Source organism: Meleagris gallopavo, chromosome 1 (genome assembly GCF_905368555.1).
Source record: "Meleagris gallopavo chromosome 1, MGAL_WU_HG_1.1, whole genome shotgun sequence".
In the NCBI taxonomy this organism is placed as follows: domain Eukaryota; kingdom Metazoa; phylum Chordata; class Aves; order Galliformes; family Phasianidae; genus Meleagris; species Meleagris gallopavo.
The window spans coordinates 75,593,868-75,620,247 of record NC_139404.1 but is presented as its reverse complement, the minus strand read 5'-3'; the positions used below and the strand labels follow the sequence as shown (position 1 = coordinate 75,620,247).

The 26,380-nt window shown below is 43.0% G+C and overlaps 2 protein-coding genes across 4 annotated transcripts; both read left to right on the top strand.

Moving 5' to 3' along the window:
- The first annotated feature begins 4 nt into the window (after positions 1 to 4).
- On the top strand, positions 5 to 9,446 carry MIX23 (mitochondrial matrix import factor 23). Of its 2 annotated transcripts, XM_085234919.1 has the most exons (5): positions 5 to 301; positions 1,153 to 1,278; positions 1,803 to 1,949; positions 5,805 to 5,864; positions 9,153 to 9,446. In XM_085234919.1, exons 1-5 carry the CDS (start codon positions 5 to 7, stop codon positions 9,201 to 9,203), a joined length of 681 nt encoding a protein of 226 aa, XP_085091045.1. In that variant the 3' UTR covers positions 9,204 to 9,446. The 2 variants fall into 2 exon arrangements, with proteins under 2 accessions (XP_085091045.1, XP_085091050.1); XM_085234924.1 differs by lacking the exon at positions 5,805 to 5,864.
- On the top strand, positions 1,803 to 25,881 carry LOC100547866 (cystatin-A). 2 transcript variants are annotated; one of them, XM_085234952.1, is made up of 4 exons: positions 1,803 to 1,949; positions 20,820 to 20,968; positions 23,417 to 23,518; positions 25,658 to 25,881. In XM_085234952.1, the coding sequence occupies exons 2-4, from the start codon at positions 20,903 to 20,905 to the stop codon at positions 25,784 to 25,786; spliced, it is 297 nt and encodes a 98-aa protein (XP_085091078.1). In that variant the 5' UTR covers positions 1,803 to 1,949; positions 20,820 to 20,902; the 3' UTR covers positions 25,787 to 25,881. The 2 variants fall into 2 exon arrangements, with proteins under 2 accessions (XP_085091078.1, XP_003202689.1); XM_003202641.5 differs by lacking the exon at positions 1,803 to 1,949 and having other exon boundaries at positions 19,458 to 20,968.
- Positions 25,882 to 26,380: the final 499 nt, after the last annotated feature.

Below are 26,380 nucleotides of genomic sequence, written 5' to 3'. Positions count from 1 at the left end.
CTCAATGTCACCGCTCCGCAGCGCTGCGCTCCGCCCCGGCCCCGCGATTGGAGGTGGGCGGCGGGACGCGCGGGCCAGCTCGTGGCCGCCGACCCGCCCCTCGGGGCCGCCCGCCCTTCCCGCAGCTCGACGGCGACCTCCGGCCGCGCCGTCCGCCAGCTCCGGACCCCCCAAGCAGGGCCCGCCCGGCCCCGCTTCGCCCCGCCTTTCCCGTGCGATTGGCCGCCGCCGCGCCCTCGGCCTTTCCAGTATGGCGGCGCCCAGCAGCGCGGGGAGCTGCGAGGACTTCGCTGAGTTCCAGGTAGCGGCGCTGAGGGGAGCGCGCTGCGGGGCGGCGGGGCAGACCCCGGGGCGGTATGGGGGGCTGTGGCGCTGCGGGACCGCCCGGCCGCGATGCCGTCGGCGCCCCCCAACTCCTCATTCCGCCCTACCGCCCGCCCGCCCTTCGGTAACACTCTCACGGTGCACACGGAGGCTCCGGCCTTCTCGGTCGCGCAGCCGGGAGCGGGCTGAGTGCCCCAGCGCTGCTCTGCCCGCCGGAGATTGGCGGTGCGATCGGGTTCTTCGTTAAACGTGACCTAGCTGCACGGCTTCATGGAGTAAGGCTGCGTGCAGAAGCGGCACGTGTGGGAGCCCGTGGGCTGTTCCGGAGTGTGGTGGCTCGGCGCGGTCTGCCGGTGCTGCTCTGTAATACTGTGAGCCCTCCGAGAGGCCTGCTTCTTCCACGGGGGGGCTCTTAGGGGCTGCAGCCTGGGGCCGGCTTCCCGTTTTCTTCGCCCCCGCTGTGCCTGTGGGGCTCCGGGAGCGGGCTGCAACAGCTCTGCCCTGCTTCCTGGGGAGACTGTCGTGTAGGGGAGAAGCGAGCATCACCCTGTTGTTGTGCAGTATGGGGCTGGAGCTGCCTTCGTCAGGTTTTCACTTCTTTGCATTAGCCCAGTTGTCTCCCACTGGCTTTCCTGCTAAGGAAAACCGAATGTTTTGCACCAAGCACATCGAAACTGTGGCTTCCTTGTGTGTTTGTTCCCCCCTGCCCCCTCCCTTTTCTAAAGATAAACCTTAATTTCTATTAAAATACTGAACTGTGCTTTTTTTACTGTACAACTCTCTTGGGTAAGCAATTTTTTTTTTTTAATTTGTTTTTATTTAATACAGGAGTTGCTCAGGGTGATGAGGACAATTGATGACAGAATCGTCCATGAATTAAACACTACAATTCCTACAGCCTCCTTTGTAGGGAAAGTTGATGCCAGCCAGACATGTAAAGAGCTCTACCAATCTGTAAGTGTCTGTTCCTTTAACTTTTGCTCACTTTCTGAGATTTCATGATGTGCATTGGCTACTAAAGTGGAGAACTTCAGTTTCTAAGGAAAAGGCTGACTTGATAGATCATGCTTTAATGTATTCATAGCTGGCATGCTTCACTTCTCTCCACAGCTAAACTACATGCATGTAAAAGCTTTAAAATCACACTGTAGGCTGGCTTATCCTGCAGTACTATTCTTTCGAAACGTACTTCCAGATGGCTTGCTCCTTTCTTTGAAAAATGAGTGCTAGCATAGTTTTGTGGTGCTCAAAACACTTGTTCATTTGTCATCTGCATGCATATCTTTGACTTTTACCATCAGATTGAGTTGGTAGCTACTGCTTAAAGCAGTGTTGCTTCTAACATATGGATTATAGAGACAAAGGGAATTCTGTAGGCACAGCAATACTTTGATTCTAGAAAGTCTCTCTCAAACTTGTAACACAGTTTTTTTAATTTGATGTCTGACCTGCTTATGACTTTCCCTCTTCTCACTTAGCTTATGGAAGCTCACACCAGCCGAGAGAGAATCATCAAAAACTGCATTGCTCAGACTTCCAGTGTAGTGAAAACTCTCAGAGAAGAGAGGGAGAAGGCACAGGATGATGTAGCATTATTAAAGCAACTCAGGAAAGAGCAGACAAAGGTGAGTGGTGGAGATTTTGAGGGGTCGCTTAGAAGTAAGAGGTTGTCTTCCCACATGGAAAGATCTCCTTGGTGGAGAGAACCTGAAGGGGAGTTTGACTTCGAATAGAATTTTTGAGTTGCAAGGGATCTGTAAGAGTTCATCTGGTCCAACTCCCCTGCAATGAATAGGGATATCTACAGCTCAGTCAGGTTGATGTCCACCCTGACTTCGAGTGTCTCCAGGGACAGGGCATCTACTGTAACTCTGGGCAACTTGTTCTAGTGCTTCACCGTCCTTATTGTAAAAAAATATTTTCCTTGTATCCAATGTAAATCTGCCTTCTTTTAGTTTGAAACCATGTCCCTTGTTCTATTACAACAGATGCTGCTAAAGAGTCTGTCCTCTTCTTTCTTATAGCCCCCTTTAGATGCTGAAAGGCTACCCTGATGCCTTCTCCAGGCTGAACAGTCCCAGCTTAGGCAATGGAACTTAGGCAGTGTTGTCCTCTGTTCTTATCGTCTGGATTTGTGAGAACCATAAAAGCAGAACAGAAACTACTTTTATCCTGTAAAATGGCACATCTTCTGAGATTCCACTACCCAAATGCCTAGAAAAACGTGTGCTTCTCCACAATGTATTCTGAACTTTGCTGACAAACACTTCCTAGTAGGAAGTAACTGTTTACTCTCTTCTGGAGAGTATCTGTTTGGAGGTTCCTATTGTCTTGTTGAATTCTTATGAAAAGTGGTGCAACTGCAGATGGTGGTTATGAGTGCAAAGGTATGATCACTAGAAGATAATGAAGTGTTTTCTAAGTTTCTCTCTACAATTATGCTGCTTTAAAGCAATTCTTTTACATTATTAGCCTGAGAAGCATCTTTCTTATTCATTGTGTTAATCGAGGTTCCTGTCCACTTTGAGGAGCTGCCAGGAAGCTTTGAATTCCAGTTTAGCAATTTTTTGTTGTTGCTGTTGTTGGTATTTAGATTAGACTGTGTGAGAGAGACTTCTGGATTTGCACAAGGGATTGAATGTGCAAACCCCAATCTTGTAGCCTCTGGATGGAAGGTGTACTTCAATAGAGGTGAGGTAGATGGCATATCAGAACTTTGAAAGAGCATTTCTTTCCAGAACAATGAAACGCTGATGCATTTGTAACTAAAGAACTTCCTGGAGGGATGACTGTAACTCAAGGGTTCAGTGTCCATCATTTGATGTTTCCAGGCATTGAATGAACTGTTTGACATATGCTTTTGGAAAAATGCTCTGATGTGAACTCATGTTTGAAGAACCAGGTGTCAGGCAAGTGGTTTTACACTTAAAGTCTAACTTACAGAGCATCCACGTTACTTGTCCCTCTGTACTCAGCTCTGGTGGGGCTGCACCTCAAGTACTATGTTCTTTTTTGGCTCCCTCACTATGAGAAAGACATGGAGTATGTCCAGGGAACGACAATGAAACTGATGAAGGATCTGGAACACAGGTCTTAAGAGAGGAGAGGCTGAGGGAATTGGGACTGTTTAGTAGGAGTAGAGGAGTCTCAGGAGAGAACTTATCTCTCACTACAGCTACCTGAGAGGTTGTGGTGAGCGGTGGGGGTCAGCCTCTTCTCCCATGTAGCCAGCAATAGGATGAAAAGGAATGGCTTCAAGTTGTGCCAAGAGAGGTTCAGTTTGGGTGTTAGGAAAAATTTCTCCAAAAGAGTGGTCAGGCACTGGAATGGGCTGCCCAGGAGGGTGGTTGAGTTGCTGTCCCTGAAGGTGTTCAAGGAACATCTAGCTGTTGTACTAAGGGACGTGGTTTAGTGGGGAAATGTTGGTGATAGGTGGATGGTTGGACAGGGATCTTGGAGATCTTTTCCAACCTTGATCATTTTATGATTCTGTGATACTTTGGGGAAACAGGTAGGATAGCTTAGAATTTTCTTCAAGTTCCCTTGCAGTCAATTCCTTAAATCACTTAGTTTCTGAGCTTATCACTGAAACCAATAAGAAGGTTGCAGTGATAATATTTAATAACTACAGGTGATTTCAAATATTATAAACAGTCCATAATTTGTAAACATCTCAGAAATTCTTTGATCAGATGACCTCAAATTTACACTTTTTCCCCTCACTCCCTCCCCACTTCTCCCTTTTTCCTTTTCTTCTCCAGGAGTTCAGCTTTGTTTTGTTTTTTTTCTTTTTATTGGGACTTAGGCAATTTCTATTGACAGTACATTTGCTATTTTAAGACTATGCCTTTCAAATTTTTATTTGGTTGCAGTACAGATCTATTTTACTCTTTATTATTTGTGTTTCTCTCATACTGCTAGTGGTACAAATTGGAGGACTTTATGCAAGGTTACTACTTCTGGGTTACTGATTTTAAAAAACATCCTTGGAGCTGTGCAAGTCTAGCAACCAATTCTTTTAGTTCACTTATGTAAAAATATCAAAATATATTTGATTATTGTTGTTATCTTAGTTTTCTTATATGAAATTTCAAAATAGCCGACCAAGTTAATTCTGGAAGTCCAAAACATATAGCTTAACGAGTATTAGTTTTATTGAGTGAATTAATTGGGCTTAATGTTGGAATCTGTTTTAGAAGGAAGAAAACAGCAACAAAACAACCCAACCCAAACCACCTTTATAGCCTTGTTGATTAACACTGATTGCATTGCTATTCGGATCTGCATCTCTAAGCAAAAGACTGAAGTGATAGTTTTGCTTGGGCTTGGTGTCAAAGATGATTGTAAACCTATTCATATATTCCAGCAGGGAAAACTCTTCCTTGGTACACTAGGGATCTTCTCAGCAGAGGTATTATAGAGCCTAGTTATGGTCATCTGATCACCCAGCTAATGCTGTGTTATTATTTCAAATAGTTTGACATCCTATTGAGTAGGCAAAAGCTCATCTATGGGTGTTGGATGAGCTTTTGTAAGCTGTACATGTCCTAATGTCATACTTGAAGGTTTTTTTGTTTCAGATGAGATTGCTGTCTTGGTTTCCACCTGTTTACCAACTCTCTGACTGGAACTACATATTTAAAGTTGATTCATTCTGAAGTCTAAAACTCCAACAAAAATAAATCCTAACTCTGGGCATGAATGGACTCTTATATCCCCTCTTTTGCTTCTGGAACTTGTGGAGGGGCCAAATTACCACAGGTCATCTGAACACAGCTGTCACATATGCTCTATGGAGTTACTAATGGAGCTAAAACAGATTTTTGCATTTCTCCTGGATTGAATGAGTGGTCTAGAACTGCTTATTGTGGTATTTCAGAGCTCTTCCAACCTGTGTAAACCTTGTTTGTCCCACTGTAATTAAATATCATAGTAACTTCAGAGACTATAAATGTGATCTGTTCTTGTAGACCGTTTTTTGGTCAGTGCACTGATAGATTGCAAAGGAAGCAGAAGGGATACCTTCCTGATCTTAATCCTAAATCAGGAGTCTGTAATTTTCCCTAATTCTGTTGTTAGCTATTTTGTTTGACTCCAGTAATGTACATGTGGAAGACTAAGAACTCAAGGCTGCAAAGCTAACTGTAGCACTGCTATCCCTTGTGCTGAATGCTATTCAACCATTAGTAATTTTTGTCTGTGGAACCATTAAGGCTGATGAGTTCATTTTATCAAATCTTGACATATTTAAGAATGGATTAGTAATCAGTAGTAACTTCTGCTTTCAGGATGCCCCTTGCAGACTTCCCTAGCCTGCCCAAAGCATTGACTGAATGGAAGGACCAGGCTTTCAGGATGATTAACTTCAGTTTGCACCTGGTACTGGGTTTTTGTCACAGAAGTTGCAGAGGTGGTGAATACTGATAGCTGCAAGGACCATCTTGACAATAACTTCTTTCTTTGTCTGTTGTTTTCTACAGTTGAAATTGATGCAGTCGGAGCTGAATGTTGAAGAAGTGGTAAATGACAGAAGCTGGAAGGTACTCAGTCGTTTTAGAAAGTGATGTAGCTTTGTGCTATGGGTTTGAGCTGTCCTGCCCTGGAGCTGTGGGACAAATGCTTTATGAGGCAGGCTAACTAGGAACAGCGAGGGCAGTGCTGGGGCAAGTGTTTCAGGTCAGTCATTTCAGGGCTTTCAGTCAGATATCAGAGCTTTTCAGAGGCTGTGGAGGAAAGAAATGAGGCTGATATAGTGGGGAAGAAGGACTGTAGAATGCTTCCCATATAGATCTCCTTCTCAGCCTTACTTCAGTGGCTAGGGACTTAGTAAACTTGTCTGTGGTGGCCTGTCTGGAAAGCTTGGCTGGGCCTCTTCTGGTGCCACAGGGATGAGCTTTTCAGTCATGGCTCTGGTGCCAGTCATGCTTCTGAGCAGAGGCTGGTGGAGAATGCGGTTGTAGAAGTTAAACCTCTTTCTGACAGAGTTTCTGCAGACCTGGATGGATGATCCTAGTGTGAAGGGCAGTCTTGCTGTTGCTTTCTGGTGTCACCTTCAGGATTGATGGCCCCAGGTGCTCCACTCCCTTTTTAATCTTAGCTTTAGGATTTTAGTTCTAGGTTTCATCAGGGTAAATGGAATGCAAGTTCATGTCTTCTGTATTCTTGGAGACCATCACCATGATAGAGTTAGATGGAAGCTAAACAAATGAGTGTTTACATGTTTTACCACTCAATCTCCTGTTTGGAAAACCTTATCATGCCCTTAATTAATTAGTCATGCCCTTAAACTTAATTAATTTTGAGCCAGCTTGAATATGACTGAGAAATACCACAACTTCAACAACACCAGTGGCAAACGTTTCATGGAAATAGCACTGGTGATTTTATTTTTAAAGGGTGTGGGTTTGGTTGTGGGGAGAAATGCCTATTTCTCCTCTAGTATCTCTATTTCAAAACCCAAAGTTGGCACCAAACTTAGCACTAATACCAGTGATTTCTTGTAGCTACATTAGGTTATTTTAGGTTATGTCATTTTGTTAGTGACAGAAGTGCCTGACTTTTCCTGGGAATGGAGAATATTTAGTTGGAAAGTGGTGGGGTATGCACGTGGTGCAGAGAGGTTTCAGCCTGCAAGTGTTTAGAGAAGGACTTGAAGATAAATGTCTGCCTGGATTTTATCTCCAGCTCTACTGTTACATCCCTCTGAGTGCAGACTTAGCTGAGGTCTCATTCAGCTGTGAAAATACTCCACTGATGGAATTAGGTCCAGTCAAAGCTATGGATTTAATACCATTTGTTATATGGCAGTGGTTATTGGAGTGCAGGTGAGGACCTCTGCTCTTTTTTAGTGTTGCAGACTTTTGGTTGAAAAGTACCTTCATGGATTTACATTAACCCTGACCACTGCAAACTGGAAATATGTGATTAAGAAACAGTTATTTTGAGTAACAGTTACTCTGGGTAGCTGTAGCAGTAGTGAGATACAGAAAAGTGCTGCTTTATAGCAGTGCATATGGTGGAGATCTGTTTGGCTGATACCAAACAAGTAGCTGACTTCCAAAACAAGACATTTACATTAATCTCTCTGCACCAACTCTATGTGAGACTTTGTTATTGCAGTGTTTTTTAATTATTATTTAATTTTATATTATTTAATTTTATCATATTAATACATGAAAGACAGCAAAATCAAACTTTACCAGGCAACATTAATTTTATGGTACCTTGAGCACTTTTTCCTATGTGAAAAACAACAGTAACACTTCACAGGTAGGCTACAGGAGTTAAGTGGACTGAATAACACCCTGGGGTCTGTGGGTAGATGCTCTAAAAGTAGGAGGCAGTGTTAGTAAGATTGCAATATTGATTTTCCGTGGGCTTCAGAGTTGCTGTTAAATATGCTTTAAAAGATTGCATGATAGTGTGTTGGAACCTGAAATGTTTTTGGAATGTTATTTGATGTGAGAGAGCCTGCCTTACAGGAGTTTAGACTACGTTTCCAGTACTCTTTAAGGTATATATGCACATAGAATGACTTGGAGAAAAATGTTGCAATTTGCTTAGTATGAAAATGCTTCTAATGGGAAACCTGTGTGGCTTTTAATTTCTACAGTTTCCTTCTATTGGTTCCCTGATCTCAGATCTTTAAACACCTTCCAGAGGTGTCCACTGCATGTGGTAATTAAAAGGGACAGGCTTTGCCTGCATTTGGAAGAAATTACGTCAGAGCTCTCATGTTTTCTCTATTATGAATCAGTTTGCAGTATGTATTCTGTTTCTTAAAGTACACTAAATTTGAAGCGAAGTTGAAGATTACTTAAATTGTTGCTGTAAGGCATGCTGCAAACTTCACTTTTACTGAAGTAGCTGTTGGTTCTGCATGCTGGATAAGGAGACCAATTGCAGATACCAGGGTATCTTGGCAAAATGTGCTCTCACATGGGTGCTGCCATGGCTTAGAACTGCCATTGCCTTGGCTTGGTGCTAGGTGGTGCTCGTGCCACTTTTCAGGACATGCACTGGTCAAAGTTTGGTGCTAAAATGGTAAATAATTAAATTCCTCGATAACAGCACTGACAACTTTTTGAGCCTACATGTTATGCTTTTGATTCAGACTGTTGTACTTGATATAGTCATATTTACTGGCCCTTGTTAGAGTAAGCAGACTGCTTGCTGAGCTGTGCAGCTTGAGCTAAAGTAAAGTGATCTTCAGTCTCTAGTTCTCTGTCCCAAACTTTACCCAGAGAAGGTAAATGAGGTGAGAGCAGTGTGCCATTTGCAAGGTATGCTGGCAACAGCACCACCTGCAGCCAAATAACTTAAAGTATAGGCATGGCTTCCAAGAACACTTGCACCTCCTTTTATCTCTTATCACTATATACAATGCATTTGCTCAGGAAGGAGAAGAATATGATGCCCAGATTGGAACGCTGCAGTGAACTTCTGAACACAGCTGGTCAGGATCTTTTCGCTGGTCATTTCCCTGCCTCTTTAAAACCATAACAAACAAAAAAACCTCCTACCAACCAATGAGCCAAAAAGTTCAGTGTCTGTGACATAGAGAGACCGCAAGGATGATAAGTGCCTTATCTGAGGGGGAATACTGTTAGTGCTGTGCAGTTCCCCAGCACTGAGCTGCATACTTTGGATTTAGTAAAGCCAGGAGAGTAAGCAAATGGAGACAGATGGGCTGGTAAGTGCCATTTATTGATACTATAGTGCTGGGTGCCTTGAGCTGGGCTTGGCAGGAAGGAACAGTTACCTGAAGTAGGTCTGAAGACTCTAAACAAAGACTGATTTGCTTTTGCTCTTCTGTTTTGGTGTCTCAGGTATTTAATGAGCGTTGCCGAATTCATTACAAGCCTCCGAAGAGTCAATGATGTGAAGTACTTTCCATCAAGGTGGTCCACAATCATGAGAGCCAAACTGGAAAGAGACCTTGGGCAAGCCATACTTGGGCCTTGCAGAACCAGGATAACCCAGTCTTGCTTTATTTTGGACCTACTTAGCTGGAATCTCAAGGTTTAAATAATTCTCCTATAATTAAGAGAAAACAACTCCTCTTTTGTACAAAATATGTGAAAAAATGAGTTTTATAGTATTAAAATAATTTTCAAATTGAATGTGAAAATGGCATCTTTCTTGAACTTCTCAAACTGCAGATGTCATAGGGGGGAAGACAGAGTAAAGATAAACAAAGGAAGAAACAAAATCCCAGCTCAAAACAAGGAGAATGAGGTTCTCTTAGAACCAGTGCGCAGTAAATGGTCACTGAGCACGGTGTGTTTGTGTGAGTAGTTTACAAAAATTCAAAAGAGTATAAAAATTGCAGAATGATAAACTATGGGTTCAGCGCACATCAAAGCAAGAAGTTCCCAGCATTGTTTTGAACTACTGAACCACCAGTGACGTGGTTTCAAAATTTGAATGTGGACACAATTTTGCCATTGTTCCCCCCTTGCTGACCGGCAGCATCTGTGTGGTCTTTGTTACAAAGGTCTGGATTTTGCTTTTAACAAAGACTGTAGTGTTGATTAAAAATGCTTTGTGTTGGAGATGAAGATACATATTTGAACAGCATTCAGGAAGCTGACAGTTAACTCTCCAGTGTCTGTATTCCATCCGTTCTTCTGAGCCCTTAAAATTAATTCTTTAGGTGAGTTGTATCTGAGAGGAGGGAATAGCAGTGTGTGCCTGATACTGCTGAAGCTGGTCACAGTGTTGTGTTTAGAAAGCTTTAAATGCAACATCCCTGTGGCAAGGCAGCAGTGGAAACATCATTTAACACAGGGTAAATGTGAGGAAAATGAAATTGCTGCAATCGTATATCTAGTTTTTACTATCTCTAGGTGTCTGACTGTCAAATAACAAGGTCCACTTGGTTACCAGCTCTTCTGTTACAGACTAGTAATAGGACTTGAACAGAGCCATAAAATGCAGACTCCATCGTGCAAACACTTTGGAATTCAGTTATGCCACTGAAATGACTGTGAACTCTCGTGTCCTTAAGAAAGTTTTGCATATATGGGGAGCAGGACATAGCTGGGGGAGTATACATGTATCACAGAAATCTGGCAGAGTTCTATGCAGTATTATCTCTATTATGGTCCTGTGTCCAGTAGAGACTTAGATTAGATGGTTGCCTTTGTTTTGGAGTAGCAGGGTAGTTGTGATGTCACTCATTCCACTTTTCTTTGGGAATGAGGCAGAAATCTGCCCTACTTCTTTGAGGATATGAACTCTAATGCTGAAAAACCTTTGCCTGCATCCCCCCACAAGGTACTGCAACTGCTCTAAGCAGAACTTCGCTCTGGTTGCAGCTCTCATTTCACTCTTGCAGAAAAACAATGAAAGTACATCAAGTCTAAAAGAAAAAATGTTCAACTGTTACATTCCTATAGTAGCTTATTCTTAATTATTAAAACAAAGTAGAAATCAAGTACTGCTCCGAACTGTGGGCTGAGTTGCTAGTAACATAATTTCCATAGGAAATGCTCCACTGATCAGATAGTGAGAGCAAATGGTTTGGATTTCGAAGTTGGTTCTCTAATACTGGATCTTAATGTAAAGTCCTAAAATCTTTGTTCTCTTTAGGGTCTGAATTTAGAACTGCAATCCATTTAAGCCACTTATACAATATGAACTTCTGCCAGTGTCTATGGAGATGGCATCATAGAATCACTCAGGTTAGAAAAGACTTTAAAGGTCACTAAGTGCACCCATGACCTAACCATATTACCCTAACTAACAACCCTCAATACCTCTGAAGAATTAATCACTGTTCTACTGTAACCATTCATTTAAATACAGAGCCAAGAAAGTAGATTTGAATAAGCCCTTATGTGGAAAAACTTTTGAAATCCAAGAAAGCTTTTATGTCCCAAACGCTCCTCTTGTTTACAGAGGGTTGTACTAGAAAGCTGAATTACTCTATTTGGTTTACTCTGAGCACAGAGGACTATCTTACAGTATATGGCAAATCATATGTATCAGAGGCTACTTGAATCTGGCTGCTGAACTTATTGGAACTAAGGTGAGTACCTGGAATTGCATGTCATGCTTTGGGGCAAGGGGAGGGAGAAAAAGGCTTTGCTGTCTTAAAGAATCAGAATCATTTGAGTTGGAAGAGACCTTTAAAGGTCATGTAGTCCAACTCCCCTGCAGTGAACAGGAACACCTACAGTTACATCAGCTTGCTCAGAGCCCCATCCAGGCTGACCTTGAATGTTTCCAAGGACAGGTGTTGCAAGCCAAAGCAGCTTGTGGTTCATTACACCGATCACAGCCCTCTGAGTTAAGACTCAGAACAGAGCCAAGTGCTGATCGAGCAGCGGTATGCCTTTATTAAAAGATGAGTGAGTGAGGAAGAGAGAAAAAAGGAAAGAAAAGCAAGTCACCAGGGCAGATACTGTCATGTCCTGAGGGTCTGTGTTCCTCCTCCTCCTCCTGAGGTGGTTGAGGATATGGTGGGGCAAGCACCACTGGCTGCAGGGTTGGCAATTCCTTTTATGGATATGATCCCTTCCAGTTGGACCAGGAGCTATTGCCAGGCAGAGAGAGTCTGGTACTACATGCTGTGTACATACTGAACCAGCAGTTCTTCTCCCTTTGTGTGGTGGTCGTGGAGGGTCATAGGTGGAATGGGACCCAAGAGCACCGTAAGCACGAGGACTAACCTGGCTTCTCCACTGTGCTTGTGCAAAACCTGTGTTTGTTAGGCAACTTTCAGAAGGGTGTTACAGTACAGTTTTTGTTCTGAGGCCTTCACAAGATTGTTATAGTTTTGTCTCCAGTAGCCAGTTAGTTGTAAATCCATCTCTTAACCAATGAGAGAAAGAATTCACAATGTTACAGTTCTGTATAATGTTAGAGTGTGAGCCAGAAAGAAATATGTCACCTTATTCCCACAATGGGGCTTCCAGCACCTCTCTGGGTAATCTTCCAGAGCCTCACTGCCTTTATGGTACAAAATTACTTCTGTGTGTCCAATCTAAATCTCCCTTCTTTCAGTTTGAAACCATGACCTTTGTCCTGTTACAGCAGACCCTGCTGGAGTCCGTCTCCTTCCTTCTTACGTTCTCCTTTAGATACTGAAAAGCCACTATTAGGTCGCCTCAGAGCCTTCTCTTCTCCAGGCTGAACAGCCCCAGCTCTCTCATCCTGTCCTCATAGGACAGGTGTTCCATTTTAGTTGCCCCCCTCTGGACATGCTCCAACAGGTCCACGTCTCTCCTGTACTGAGGACTCCACATCTGGAAACAGAACTCCAGGTGAGGTTTCACCAGCACAGAGAAGAGGAACAGGATCATCTCACTTGACCTACTGACAACACAACCTTTGATGCAGCTCAGGATACTTTTAAAAGGACAGGAAGTGACAGGAAGTACCCTCTACAGGAACTGGCAGAGGGTAGATTTAGACTAGATAGTAGGAAGAAATTTTTTACTGTGAGGGTGGTGAGACACTGGAGCAGGTTGCCCAGTGAGGTTGTGAATGTCCCTTCCCTGGAAGCATTCAAGGCCAGGCTGGATGGGACTTGGAGCAACCTACTATAGAGGGAGTGTCTCTCTCCAATTTATAGGAGAGAGAGGAGGTTCTTTTTAATATCTGTATACCCAATGTGAGATTAAGAAACAACAGTTCAAATGTTGGTCCGACCAGTATGTTACAAATCTTAATCAGGGAGATGGGGAAGGGCAGGACGGACACTACTATGAATTAGGGTAATGGGGAAAGGAAGGAGGGCGATAGAAAAGATAGGAAAGAAGAAGCAAGGAGTCTTTGTAGGAAGCAAGAGGGAGATAGTCACCAGCATGGACCCAGCATGGTTCACAGTTCAGCCATTGATCTTCAGTAGTGGTGGATCGTCGGGCGTTGTTGTTCTGTTGACGATGACAGTGACCATGGTGATGATGGCTGTGTAGTACCAACTTACTTATAAGTCTAAAGTGGTTGAGTCAGCTCTCCTTGGAGTGGCAGCTTCTGGCTCTGGGATCTCAGCAGAAACTCCTTTGTGCCCATCTTCTGGGCCTTGCCAGCAGATAAGAGGGAGCAGGGATGCCCACCTGCATCCTGTTTTTCACAGGACACGATGGTATCATTCCCCACTTTTCCCATACCAAGCTGGAGCTATTTAGTCACAGGCCAGATCTTCCACCAGTGAACACTCCTGAGCACTCTCTTCTGGAGGCAAGCAGCTTTGGAGGAAGGTGCTTTCAAATGTCCACAAAGTGATGTGGATTGTCACACAGTAGCACCCATCACTTTCCTCCTCAATAAATCAATCAGAGTCTTTATCACAAGAAATACCACAGGAAGCAAGCTTTGAGCCAAAAAAGCAAAGAAGGATTCTCACAGGGAGGTATCCCTGCCTATAGCAGAGGGTTGGAACTAGATAATATTAAAGGTCCCTTCCAATCCAAACTGTTCTGTTTCTATGGTGCTATGATATTGTTGACTTTCTGGGCTGCAAGGACAATTTGTGGGCTCATGTTCAGCTTGCCATACACTAGTAACTCCCTGTCCTTTATAGTAGAGCTGTGGTCCACCCTTACATCCCTCAGCTTGTGCTGATAGTGGGATTACCCAAGAATTTGTACCCGGATTTGTTTCCGGTGGAAGTTTTGCAATGGTACATAAGTGGCACTGGTGTGAGCTAGGGGCCGTATTAGACAGGTACAGGTAAAATATTTTGTGTCTAGTGAACCCCTTCCATTCTGGAATCCTTCTTCAATTTTATCATCAAGGTAGTCACAAAATTACTTGACTTCTTGATGTCATGTATACATTAAAGAACTGGACCCAACAAGTACCTGGATTCCATCTCTTTCTGTGGTTAAAAGCATTTTAACAAGAAGCATAACTGATGACCCTACTCAGAGTCTATATCTCATGCTTACCCCTGTAATGGGCCATTGTTGGGAAATACTCAGTATAGCTGGGCAGATCCAAGTAGATTAGAAAGCCCTCTCCCCTCTTCTTACCTCTTGTTGTGAAATGAAAAGGAAGAATTTTTTCTGACACAGTGCTGTTATCTTCTGTAGCCCTTAGGGACTCAAGACTGGTGAAATAGCTAATCCCTTTACAGAAAGTTTTTAAGGTTATAACTTGATTATCTTGAAGCAGTGTGAGGGAGGAGGCTTTTGCTACCATAGTCTGAGACAAATACTTTCCTGGTGCTGAAGTTCAGATTTTTGTTCATCTTTATAGTTGATGTATGATTTCAGAAATTTCTTGAATTCAGGTCAGTATCAGGAGGGGAAACCTTTTTATTTTCAGAACAACATGTTGAAAGTTGAGACTATTATTCTTGTGATGATGCCGGCTGAATCATCAGATGGTAGATGAAGAGCTGTTCTCTTTTCACAGCTCTTGAAATTTGGTGCAGACCATGTTTGTTCAGTCATGGTCAATCATGTCTTAATATTGTGATACAAGACTGATCTACTCACGTAGGTGCCCCAATCATATATTTGGAGCTGGCTTCATTTCTTGTTTAAAAATAACTCATAAACACATTTCTTGTTTGTTTCTGTTTCTTTTCTCTATTGGTACTTTTATTGACTACAATTTGTGTTTATTACTTAAAATTGCTTACACGGGACCAGAGAGTAGTAGCCTACAGGCTGCAAAGCTTTTTTTCTTCAAAAGTTGAATAGTATATATTGCAAAATGCTACACAGCTTTAAGACCAGAAAGAATAGTAGCGCTGCTCTTCCAGTTAGCAGCAGTGCACTTGTGTGAAAAGAAATTGCAATCTCTGCAAGTGCTAGGCATACCAAACGTGTTTTAAACAACGGTGACACAGAGAAGCTTGTAAATGTTCTGCAAGGATAACTGTTCCTTTCAAGGCAGTGTTCCAAATACTGTTTCATTACATCCAGAGCTTTATGAGAGGTTTAGATGAAGGTTGCTGTCAACAGTTTAGGCGCTGGTTCGGCCCGGTTTCATGACTAGCAGGGCAGAGGGATTTTGCAAATCCATCCCTCTGGAAAAGGGAAATAGGGGACCCCAAAATAATTAAAAACAGCGGCAATGATCTGAGGAGAAACTAATTTACTGGTTTACTAATTTACTGGCTTATGTATTATGGTATGTAATAATGGTATTGGAATACAAGATAACAGTATAATATAATATAATTAGAATTGAAGCTAATGAATCAAATATAATGAGAGTATCCAAAAGGCGGATAGGCCTCACCATAACACTGAGGTGAGATGCACAGTCCGGTTGAGCAGCAGGGAGGAGAGCCTGATGAAGAAGAGAGAGGTCAGATGACCTACCAAGGCCTTGTATCTGCTCCCCCTGAGCAGAAATGATAGCAACACAGCAAACAGTCTTCTGGGGAATGTAGCTCTTCTCTTCTGGGGCAGGTACCTGGAACTGGAGCATTAACATTTTAACACCCAGTGCACTGCATGGTGTTATGATATACCTATATCCGATATGATAGAATGAATACTGATAACCAAAAATCATAAAATCATGACAGTTGCATTGGATAGTCTGTTCATCTTTGACCCTGGTCATCTTTGGTAACAGGTCTGGGAGATGTCAGCATTTTGAGAACTTAATGGCTTCGTGAACTATGTGTGCAGGAATGTACTTCATCCCAGTGTTAGACACGAGACAGCCACCAATGCTCCTGGGAAGGAAAACAAGATGATTTGCATGTGTAAACTCTAGCTAATGATGATGTGAATGAGAGAATTGAGTGCACCCTCAGTAAGTTTGAAGCTGATACCAAGTTGGAGGAAGCATTCATCTGCTTGAGGGTAGGAAGGTCTTACAGGGGGATCTGGACATGCTGGATCGATGGGCTGAAGTTCAACAAGACCAAGTACTGGGTTCTGCGTATTGGTCACAACAACCCCAGGCAATGCTAGTCTTTGGGCAGAGCGGCAGGAAAGCTGCAAGGAGGAAAAGGAACTGGGAATGTTAGTTGACAGCTGGCTGAACATGAGCCCGCAGTGTGCCCAAGTGACCAAAAAGGCCAATGGCATCTTAGCTGATATCAGAAATAGAGCAGTCAGCAGGACCAGGGAAGTGATTGTTCCTCAGTACTCAGTACTTCACTGAGGCTGCATCTCAAGTACTGCGTTCAGTTTTGGGCCTCTTACTACAATAAAGACATTGAGTCTCTGGAGCACGTCCAGAGATGGACAATGAAGCTGTGAAGGGTCTGGAGCACAAGTCTTATGAAAAGTGGCTGAGGGAACTGAGATTGTTCAGTCCAGAGAAGAGGAGGCTCAGGGGTGACCTTATTGCTTTCTACAACTACCTGAAGGGAGGTTGTGCTGAGGTGGGTGTTGGTCTCTTCTCCTGGGTTACTGGTGACAGGACTAGTGGGAATGGCCTCAAGCTGTGCCAGGGAGGAAAAAATTATTCTTTGAAAGAGTGGCCAGGCACTGGAATGGGCTGTCCAGGGAGGCGGTCGAGTCACTGTCCCTTGTTGGAAACATCCAAATAATTTTTGTCAGGATGGTATCTCTGATAAAAGCAGATTTGATTTGCATTTGCAACGGCAGGTGTCCCGCAAGCAGGAGCACCTGAAATGACAGTTTTTATATCCTGTTTTCTCCCCCTCTCCCCCTTGCTTTCGCCCCCCACCCCCCGCTTCGGTGTCAGTCCTGTTCTCTCCAAGATGTCTCAACACTCTTATTTTTCATATTGATATGGTGATTTTCTTCAGAGTCTTTGTTAAAGAAAGAGTATGGAGGGGAGGTGCCCGATCTTCCTCAGTACCTTCTTCAGGCACTCCCTAAGGTATGTAATGAATTGTCCTTTTAATTTGCGCAGGATACTCTTGCAATGCTGGCTATACATAAGTTGTTACTAGCTTATATATATATCCTTTAATTCTCTGTTCTCATAATTTACTCCATCTACCTAATCTCTACAGATATATATATACACATACATATTACTTTACTTATATACTGAGTATGTGTTGTTGGGGAAGATTTATCTAGGAGATTAGCAATGAAAACTTATCAGAGAACCTCAATAAAGTAAAAAGGCCCTCAAAAAGAACTATTAGTTCTAATAAAGGATCCAAATAGTAGCAGAGGCCATGAAATTAACAAAATTCTTATTTTGTTCTGATGCAGAATCAACATTTGATTCCCACACCCTGGAGGTGTTCAAGAAACGTGTAGATGTTGTACTAAGGGACATGGTTTAGTGAGCAGTATTGTTAGTGAGTGGACTGTTGGACTGGATGATCTTGGAAGTCTTTTCCAACTATAATAATTCTATGATTCTACGACCATTGTTAATGTTGATTTCCTTCCATTCTGCACAATTCTATGTTTGAGAGAAAAAAAAAGTTTTCATGCCTTGAAGCCAAAACCAACAAGCCCATAAACGTGAAGTCCAACAAGTGATTTCTGCACAACATTAATGTATTTAGTACCTCTCCTAGAGTCTACCTGAGGTTGTGACTTAACTTTGTACTTGATGCATTTCTTGCTAATCAGAAGCAAGAGGAAGAATGTTGCCCTGGATACTGTGCCACCATCTCTTTCCAAGGGAGTTAGTGAGATCTGCATCCTAGTGAAAGAAGAAATTTATAAAGTGGCCTTGTTTAGCACTGACTCTGCTTAGTTATTGAATGTATTCTGCGGCTTCTGACCTCAGTAAGGTGAACTGGCTCTTCCAGTTAGCTCATCTGCCTTGCTGTGGAAGTGTAGTGAAAGCTCATCAGTGTTTGAGTGAATCAGCTGTGTGTTATGCAAAAGAATGAGGTTGAACTCATTGGCTTGAGTTATCACGTACTCCACAAAATGTGCTACTCTCATCTAGAGTGGTGAATTCAGAGGAAACGGCAGGCTTCCAGCTTGAGCACCTGTTCCCAAGAACTGGGAATATTTTTCAGAAAGGTGTTATACCAGGAGAACAATTTTTCCTCATATGGCTTTCACTGAGTCACATAATGCTACTGTGTTTGGGAAATTCTACAACATCTTTATATGTAATATGCTCCTATCTCATTCTATATATCCCTGAATTTAGTGCCCTGTCAGCCCCAGTTTCTCAATATCAAGTTGTTTGTATCAAGAATAAACCTTGAAGGTAGATATGAAGTGCATGTTTGCAGTGTATTGCATCACTTTTTATCTGTGAGGAGGTCAGTTTTCAAGAAAAGTGTAAATGGTACTACATATTGAATTATTTCCATGATTTTCTGAATGCAACCATATGTTTTGTAGGAAAGGTAATGGAATTAAATAGTTTGTGGTACATACCTGAGCGTAGGATTACTTTTTTTCCCCCTGCTGGCTCTGGCCACACAGCTTCCTGATCAAGCAGAAGGAAGTAAAGTCACTGCACATAAAACAAAATCTGCCCATTTAGAGGATTATTGAGATCATAGAATCCTAGAATCACAGAATAACTTGGGTTGCAAGGGACTTTAAAGTTCACTCAATTCCAACCCACCTGCTGCAGGCAGGGTTGCCACCCAGCAGCTCAGGCTGCCCATCCAACCTGGTCTTGAATGCCTCCAGGGATGGGGCATCCACAGCTCTTTGGGCAGCCTGTGCCTCATCGCACTGTGAATGTATTTCTTCTTAACATCTAAAACAAATTTCCCCTCTTTTAGTTTAAAGCCATTCCCCTTGTCCTGTCACTGTCTGCCTGTGTAAAAAGTTGGTCCCCCTTCTGGCTGTTAGTTTCCTTCAAGTACTGGAAGGCTGCAAAGAGGTCTCCCCCAGAGCCTTCTCTTCTCCATCTGAACAAGCCCAGCTCCCTTGGCCTTTCTTCATAAGAGAGATGCTGCAGCCATCTGATGATCTTTGTGTCCCTTCTCAGGACTTGATCCAGCAGCTGCATATCCCTCTTATGCAGAGGTCCCCAGGCCTGGATGCGTTACTCCAGATGGGGCCTCACAATGGCAAAATAGAGGGGGACAGTCACCTACTTCTCCCTGCTGGCCACTCCTCTTCTGTTGCAGCTCAGGATGCAGTTGGCCTTCTGGACTGCAAGTGCACAATGCAGGCTCATGTCCAGCTTTTCATCCCCCAGTATCCCCAAGCCCTTCTCTGCAGAGCTGTTCTCAGTGAGTTCTTCTCCCAGTCTGTATATATCTGAGGTTGCCTCGACTCAAGTGCAACGACTCACATTTGGCCTTGGTGAACATCGTTAGGTGCTCATGGGCCCACTCTTCGAGCCTGTCCAGGTCCCTCTGGATGTCATCTGTCCTGTCCCACACAGTAGGTTTCAAGGAAGGTGAATCTTTTTCTGTCTCCTGAATCACATCTCCTCTAGTCAGCAGGGGTCTGCAAGTCATCCAAGACTCAGAGGAATAACACACATCAATTTATTGGAATCTTTCTTAACAACAACTAATGCTCTCAGAGGTAACATTGGCTAATTTGCTAACTATGATTAATAGGAGTTACAGGTAAGAAATTATTAGGCAATGGCTACTGCACAGAGTGAAAGAGTAAAAGAAGACAAAGGGAAAAGATTTTAAAAAATGAGGAAAGAGACAGAGAGACAGACAGATATGCAGACACAGCAAAGCAAAGTGGTTCACCACTCCTTGATCCAACTATGTCTCGGTGTCAGATGCTGATCTCCAGCAGTGGTGGGTCATCCAGAGGTTGTGTTGGTCAGTTGATGACTAATGACGACAGTACAAACTCTTACTTACAGACCAAAGCGCCGAGCCTGCTCTTCTGCAGTGATGGCTCCTGACTTAAGGATCTCAGCAGAAACTCCCCTGCTACTGTCTTCTAGACCTTGCAAATTTAAGTCAGCAGGTTAGAGGAAGCAGGGAAAAGCCAGCTTCCATCTTGCCTTAGTGAGATACAATGGTATCATCTCCAAATCTCCCGCATCAGCTGGTTTCGTTTGCTCTCAGGCCAAATCTTCAGCTAATAAACACTCCTGGACCTTCCCCTTCAAAGGCAAACAAGTCCAAAGAAATGCTTTCAAATGTAGAACTGTCCATAAAGTGATGCTGATTGCCTCATGCTGATTTGAGACATTCCTTACCTGTCTCAGACAGCATCCCTTCCTTCTATTGTGTCAATTGCACCACTCCGCTTGGTGTCATCAGCAGGCTTGCTGAGTGAACTCAATCCCATCGTGATACAATTTCAATGGGACTTGTGCTAAGGAAGTTTCTGAATGCTTTCTGCTGATCTTGGATGGTGTTGGGAAATACTAGGTGTGACTTTGATCAACTTTCTGAGTGCATGGGATAGTCACCTGCATGTGGGTGGAGAGGCAAGAGCTTCTGGTTTCAGCCCAAACCAACTATCTTAAGCTATGGGGGCTGGAGACTCTCATTTACTCTTTTTTATTGATGTGGAAACATTATGCACATAAGATCTTAAAGAGTTCTTTACAGTTAGTATGGCTATAATTGCAGCTTTACATGGCTTTTGCCTCTATTTCCCCATTTCTCTCCCCCCCTAGTTCAGTAATGGTAAGTTCCATATGTTAAACGTCACATGATTCTATGACACATGTGTATGTATTTATAGGAGGTGCCTAGTTATTCTTCTCAGACTTCACTGGACATCCCTTCTCAGAACCACTGCACATCTCAAAGAAGTTTCCTGCCACCATGATGACCGGGGGCTTGTCTGACCCTAAACCTGCTACTCCAGAGGTCCAGCATCTTGCTGACCAGGTGAGTTGAACCCTGCCTGTAGATGAATTCTGTGTAAAGGGCTGAATCTTGAATCTTGTGCGAAGCTAGAAAGACCAAGTGGTGATACTGAGCGTTTAAACTGAAGAAGCTGAAAATGGGGATCTCTGTGATTGCCGGTGCATATTTTCTCAGCATTTTGGATAGGCACTGTGCCACTAAGATGAAGCCAAATCACTTCTCTTTCTTTGTCTGTAGGTAGGCATAGTGGTGGCTGCCCTTAGTTACTTTTTGCATATAGATGGAAGATCAATCTACTATGTCTGCACTGAGGTCCATGTATTTGAAGGGAGAAAATTCTTCACGTCATTGCTAACCTGCAGATCCTGTTATGCCTTGTGGTACAGCAACTCATAAAGGCCATAAGGTGTATCCCAAGGAGCAGGAGGGAGACAACAGGGCACAACAAAGCTCCTTTCATGACTTCTACCAGGTGATTCCAGCAGTCGCCTTCACCCTCACAATTCTGAGGGATGAGTTCTTCCCTCTGACAACTGCCCATAGTGTAAATTATCCCTCCTTGAGGAAATGCATGTAAGTAGTAGAGGGGCTGAAGATGCTGGCTGACAGTGCTGCACACTGCTGTGTGTGCAGGGCTCCAGCTCCCTTTTTTGAGGTGCCTTAGGGGATGGTGTTTGCACCGGCACTGCTCTGTGTTTCCTACAAGCTTGCAGGCTGGGAGCAAGCAATGAAGGAGCCAGAGTAGGAGAGCTGGGCTGTGTATGGGGCGAGGCATAGCCAGCAGGAGATCCTGCGAATAGGCTGAGTGGGCTGGACATATAAGTGAGGAAGAGTTGGAGTATGAAGGAAGGAGATAGTGGGTAATGCTGACAGGCTGGTTTACTACAAAACAGAAAGGGAAAGGGTTGTCTAAAATTGTTTGGGGATATGAACTGAATTGTTCAGAAGCTGTATCACTGTTCCTTCTATGTAGAACTCTGTAACAACTGTAGAGAAGAATATGAATAACATGGTGCTCTGCTATTCTCAGTATCTTTGGGAAAATGAAAATGAATTATTCTTCACCATTTGTTTTCTACAAGGTGAATTTCTGCCTTGTGCTAAGAGCAGGAAAGAGAAGTCTCCATGGTTCTCCCAGTGGCCCTCCCCTTATCCTCCCCCTGCAACCCTTTCGCTGGCTCTGTTCCTTTGCAGAACCTCACATACTGCTGCAGAGCCCCTCATAAGGTTTTACAGGGAAAATACTGTGAAGGCATGAGTTATGTTTGGGCACCCCTGCTGTGCTCCCAGCTGGATAAATGTCACCCTTTAGTAATGTCATTCTGTATGATTTTATGCTCTGCTAAGAGTGGGAGCAATTGGTATGATTTGAATGCAGTTATGAAAAGTGTCTGCAAACTGTGATATGTTCAGGACCTGTCAGCTCTTGGGATTATGTGGTTATGTACTTGCACCTTTGCCTTCTCTGTAGCCTAATCCTTAGCAAGCTAGAGGATGTTGTTTGTTCAGTCTCCTTGTTTTATAGCTGTTGCCTAAAACTGAGGAATGTTTGTGGTTTAAGCAGTTGTTAGATAAGGGCTTAGAAATAGCTTTTTTTCCATTTGAGGATTACGAAGCTGTCTGCCTGCATGCCTGGTTTTACAGAAGTCTCTATCAGTAAGTGACAAATGGGGAAATAGTGGTCAGAGTTCGTGAGACATCATAAGTCCGGAGAGGAGCAACACTGATGTTTTTTTCTACTGAAGTAGGAAGCAAGGATACCAAAAATACCACAGTTAATTTCTGCCCCTAGCAGCCTCCAAACCCATCTGGCTGGAATGGGACTGGAAATTTTCCTCCTGTTTTCTGGAGTCAGCAGCTCCCGAGCTGGAAGTATAGCTGTCTGCTGTCTGGGACAGAAGCCATATAGAGAAGCCTCATTAGTGTGCAAGAGGAGCAAAAGGCTCTGGGCAGTTATTTGAATTAGAGTAAGAGGTTATGAGAAACCTGCATATAATTAATGGAAGTTATTGGAAGAAACGTTCAGATGAGGGACATGGTTTAGTGAGAAATATTGGTGACAGGTGGATAGCTGGACTAGAAGATCTTGGAGGTCTTTTCCAACCTTGGTTGGAATGGAATTCGATTATTCCAAAGCTACATTATCTGCAGCTGCTGTGTAACAAATGGCTGATGATGTTTACACAGGTCTGGCACTGACTTGTGGCAGGATACAGTTTAGCTGGACAGCTTGTAGGAAAAAAATCTATTAGGAAGACTAATTATAGATGAGATGTTAAAGAGTGCTGGAGGTAATATTTGAAGTAGGAAAGAGAGCTGAAGACTTGGATGCAAACTGAGTTATTTTGGTGGTTCTGAGTTTATTTCATTATGGGTGTGTGCTTGGAAACCTGAAAATTGGAGTGCTTGTCAGGAAGGAAGAACTTAAATATGAGCCTACCAACCATTTTTTCCCCTTTCTTTTTACAGGTGAAGCCACAATTAGAAAGCAGGGAGAATGAGACCTATAACATCTTTACAGCCATAATATACCGGACTCAAGTGGTTGCTGGAATCAACTATTTCATTAAGGTTTGTACATAAGATAAGAGGGACTATTTTGTAGTTAAACACTGTAGGTGACTTGCTTCCATTTCTTGCAACTATGCAAATGTAGAAAACCCTCTTATGTGACTAATGGAGTTAGGAGTATCTCCATATGTTTATAAAGTTCTTCTGTCACCACCATACAACAGGAATATAAAAACTTAAAAAGCACGCACAGTTTCTTCAGATGTGAATGATAACTTTTTGCAGGATCATCTCACTCAGAGATTATGGATTGCCTTATCAGCTCAAATTATCTCTACCAGACAGAGCTCTGCTCTGTTTCTTTTCAAGGCAATACAGGGGCTTTCCTATTGCCTTTCTGTTCCCTGGTAGTGATTATTTCAATTCCAGGTCAGCTGGAGGATCTGATGGAGAAATATTTTTTTAATGTAATGCAAGCATCCCAGATTCTGCTGACAAGGGCTGCATGCAGGCATGTGTCCATGCTTTAGTTCTGTGTCATCTGTTGCAGAGGTTTAAAAAAAAAAAAGCAAAAAACAACAAAAAAACAATAAAACAAACAAAAAAAATTCAACAATCAAATCAACAAAAAAGCTAACACTTTGCTTCACTTGGAGTCCTCTGATAGTGTGATTCATTTTCTTCTGGAAAAGCTTACCCATGGATTTGAGCAGCTTTTTCAGAAGTAGCATGTAAGAAATTAACGAGCATAGTTTGCAACCAGAATGGAAGGCAGGAAAACACTGCTAAGAGGCAGGCTGGCTTTCTGTAAGTAAAGCAAACACTGCATTTATGTGTGGCTATCAGCCACTTGATGTGCTCCCTTGATGTGAAGAGAATTGGCAGTTGGGCTTTGGGGGGACAGTGCTTCTGCAGAGACGCAAGCATTTGCTCTCATATTATTTGATCCGTGGAAGGACAGACACTGCCAAACTCTCCTTAAAATATCTTTTCACAGTTAGTTCTACAATCTCTGGGCACTGGGGAATTGTCTTATTATATGGCCAATCTGAGCCTTGCTTAAATGAATGTTTATCCTTGTCCTGCTCCTGTGAGATGAGCCTTCATTTTTTTGGGCAAAGTGCTGATGAAGAGTAACAATTCACAGGAAAGCTGTGATAAAGCTAGAAGTCATGCGTGGTTGCATTTCTTCCCTTAGTGCTGTCTTATTGCTGACCTAGGCAATCACATTTGAAGTACTTGCCTCGGTTCCATGCTAAGCCTCATGACCAAGCTGCTCTTAGTATTGACTGGCATAAGCTCTGTCACAAGAGCCATTATTTGCAATACTTTGGAATTTTCCACATCAGTAATATTTTACCAACAGACTTACAGCTGAGCTGTAATCTAGACCATAGTGCCATGCTGTTGTCACCAGAAAGCATGTGAAGACCTCTTAAAGCCAAAGGCATTGAAATTTTCTTTCATACTGTAGACCTCTGTAAGAGTTAAGCAACTGTTGTACTTGGCTCTGCACAGAGGAAATAATGCACAACTTTGTAGGAAATCTTTGTAAGGACTTTCTGGAGGAAAAGGCAAGTTAATTTAAAAAATATATATATATTTCAAACACTCGTGGTCATCCCTGCAAGCACAAATACATGTCACGTTGCCTAGACAGGCACCAGTGTGTTTGGAGTGATTCTGAAGACAAGAGATTTGGCTTTCAATTGTCATTGCTTCTCTGCAGTGTTCCTTAGAACCAGATGCTGGTTTTGGACAGTTCTTTCTGTATCTTGTAGGAGCTCTCTGGGTCTTGTCCCCACTCTGAGTTGTTAGGATTTGCTTGTTGGCTTTTGTCCACTGATCCAAGTGCTCTGAGAATTTTAAAGCTGATGGACTGAGTGGAATCCTGAGCTAAATAAATAGGATGCCATCAAAACATATTTCCTATTATTCCTTTGGGTGCTTCCGAACCTGAGCAGTCCTCATTTTCCATTTAACATGAATCTGAAGTTTTTATAATGGTTTATTACAGTCTCTATATAAGAAACATAGTTTCTGTCATGATTTACAGCCCAGACTTGATTAAGAGTTGTTTAAGTGGAATTGGAGACATGCCTAAAATTAAGCTCCTGACAGAACATATTCTTCTGAGTATACACATTCATCTTTTAGTTGTATACATGATCCTCACTCTCCTGCTGTTCTTGTTTCCAGGTCCAAAGTTCTGATAATGAGTACATCCACTTAAGAATATTTCAAGCCCTTCCTCAGGAGAACCAAGATCCCAGCCTTACCGATTATCAGACTGGCAAAACCAGAGATGATCCTCTGGTCTACTTCTGAGGGTGGTGAGGAATGGTTCCTCACTTCTGCAAGTCACATGTGGATTCTGCCTGTCAGTAAATGCATGAAAATAAAATACACTTGAAAGCTGTTAATCTAGCACGTGTCATGTTTAGATCTGCTGCCTGGCTAAAGCTTCAGTGGGCTCTGAAGTACTAGTCACATCTGCTTCTGCCAGCTACAGTACTGTACTGTAGCTCTGAGTCAGAATATACTACACCCCTTTCAGCTCTTCTTTCCAAGTACTGTCAAGGCAAGCTCTGAATACAAAGCTCAGGCTGTTGTGAGAATATTTTTGAGTGTAACAGGCCACATACTTCTCGGGTTTGCTTTAAGTGCATTAATTACAAGCTATTGGCTGATCTCCAGAAGAAGAAGAATAAACATATTTAGAGGAGGAGCTGAGAAGTCAAACTCTCTAAAGGCAGCTTGGCTGTTTGGGGTGGGGATGAGGAAGGGGCGGAACTACTCAAAGTAGCGGGAGGAGCTGCAGCAGAAACAGCTCAATCCGTGTTCAGACCCTGGAGTCCAGAGTGACCCTGATGACTGGGGATGTATGGAGTTCACCCTTTTTTGTAGCAACAGCCACCTGCA

What these genes read in the sequence shown, in the direction of transcription:
- LOC100547866 (XM_085234952.1), top strand. Translation starts at nt 20,903, where the DNA reads ATGATGACCGGGGGCTTGTCTGACCCTAAACCTGCTACTCCAGAGGTC. An exon ending in TCCAGCATCTTGCTGACCAG is followed by an intron (nt 20,969 to 23,416) that starts GTGAGTTGAACC and finishes TTCTTTTTACAG; the next exon opens with GTGAAGCCACAATTAGAAAG. An exon ending in GAATCAACTATTTCATTAAG is followed by an intron (nt 23,519 to 25,657) that starts GTTTGTACATAA and finishes TCTTGTTTCCAG; the next exon opens with GTCCAAAGTTCTGATAATGA.
- MIX23 (XM_085234919.1), top strand. Translation starts at nt 5, where the DNA reads ATGTCACCGCTCCGCAGCGCTGCGCTCCGCCCCGGCCCCGCGATTGGA. An exon ending in GTAAAGAGCTCTACCAATCT is followed by an intron (nt 1,279 to 1,802) that starts GTAAGTGTCTGT and finishes CTTCTCACTTAG; the next exon opens with CTTATGGAAGCTCACACCAG. An exon ending in TCAGGAAAGAGCAGACAAAG is followed by an intron (nt 1,950 to 5,804) that starts GTGAGTGGTGGA and finishes TGTTTTCTACAG; the next exon opens with TTGAAATTGATGCAGTCGGA.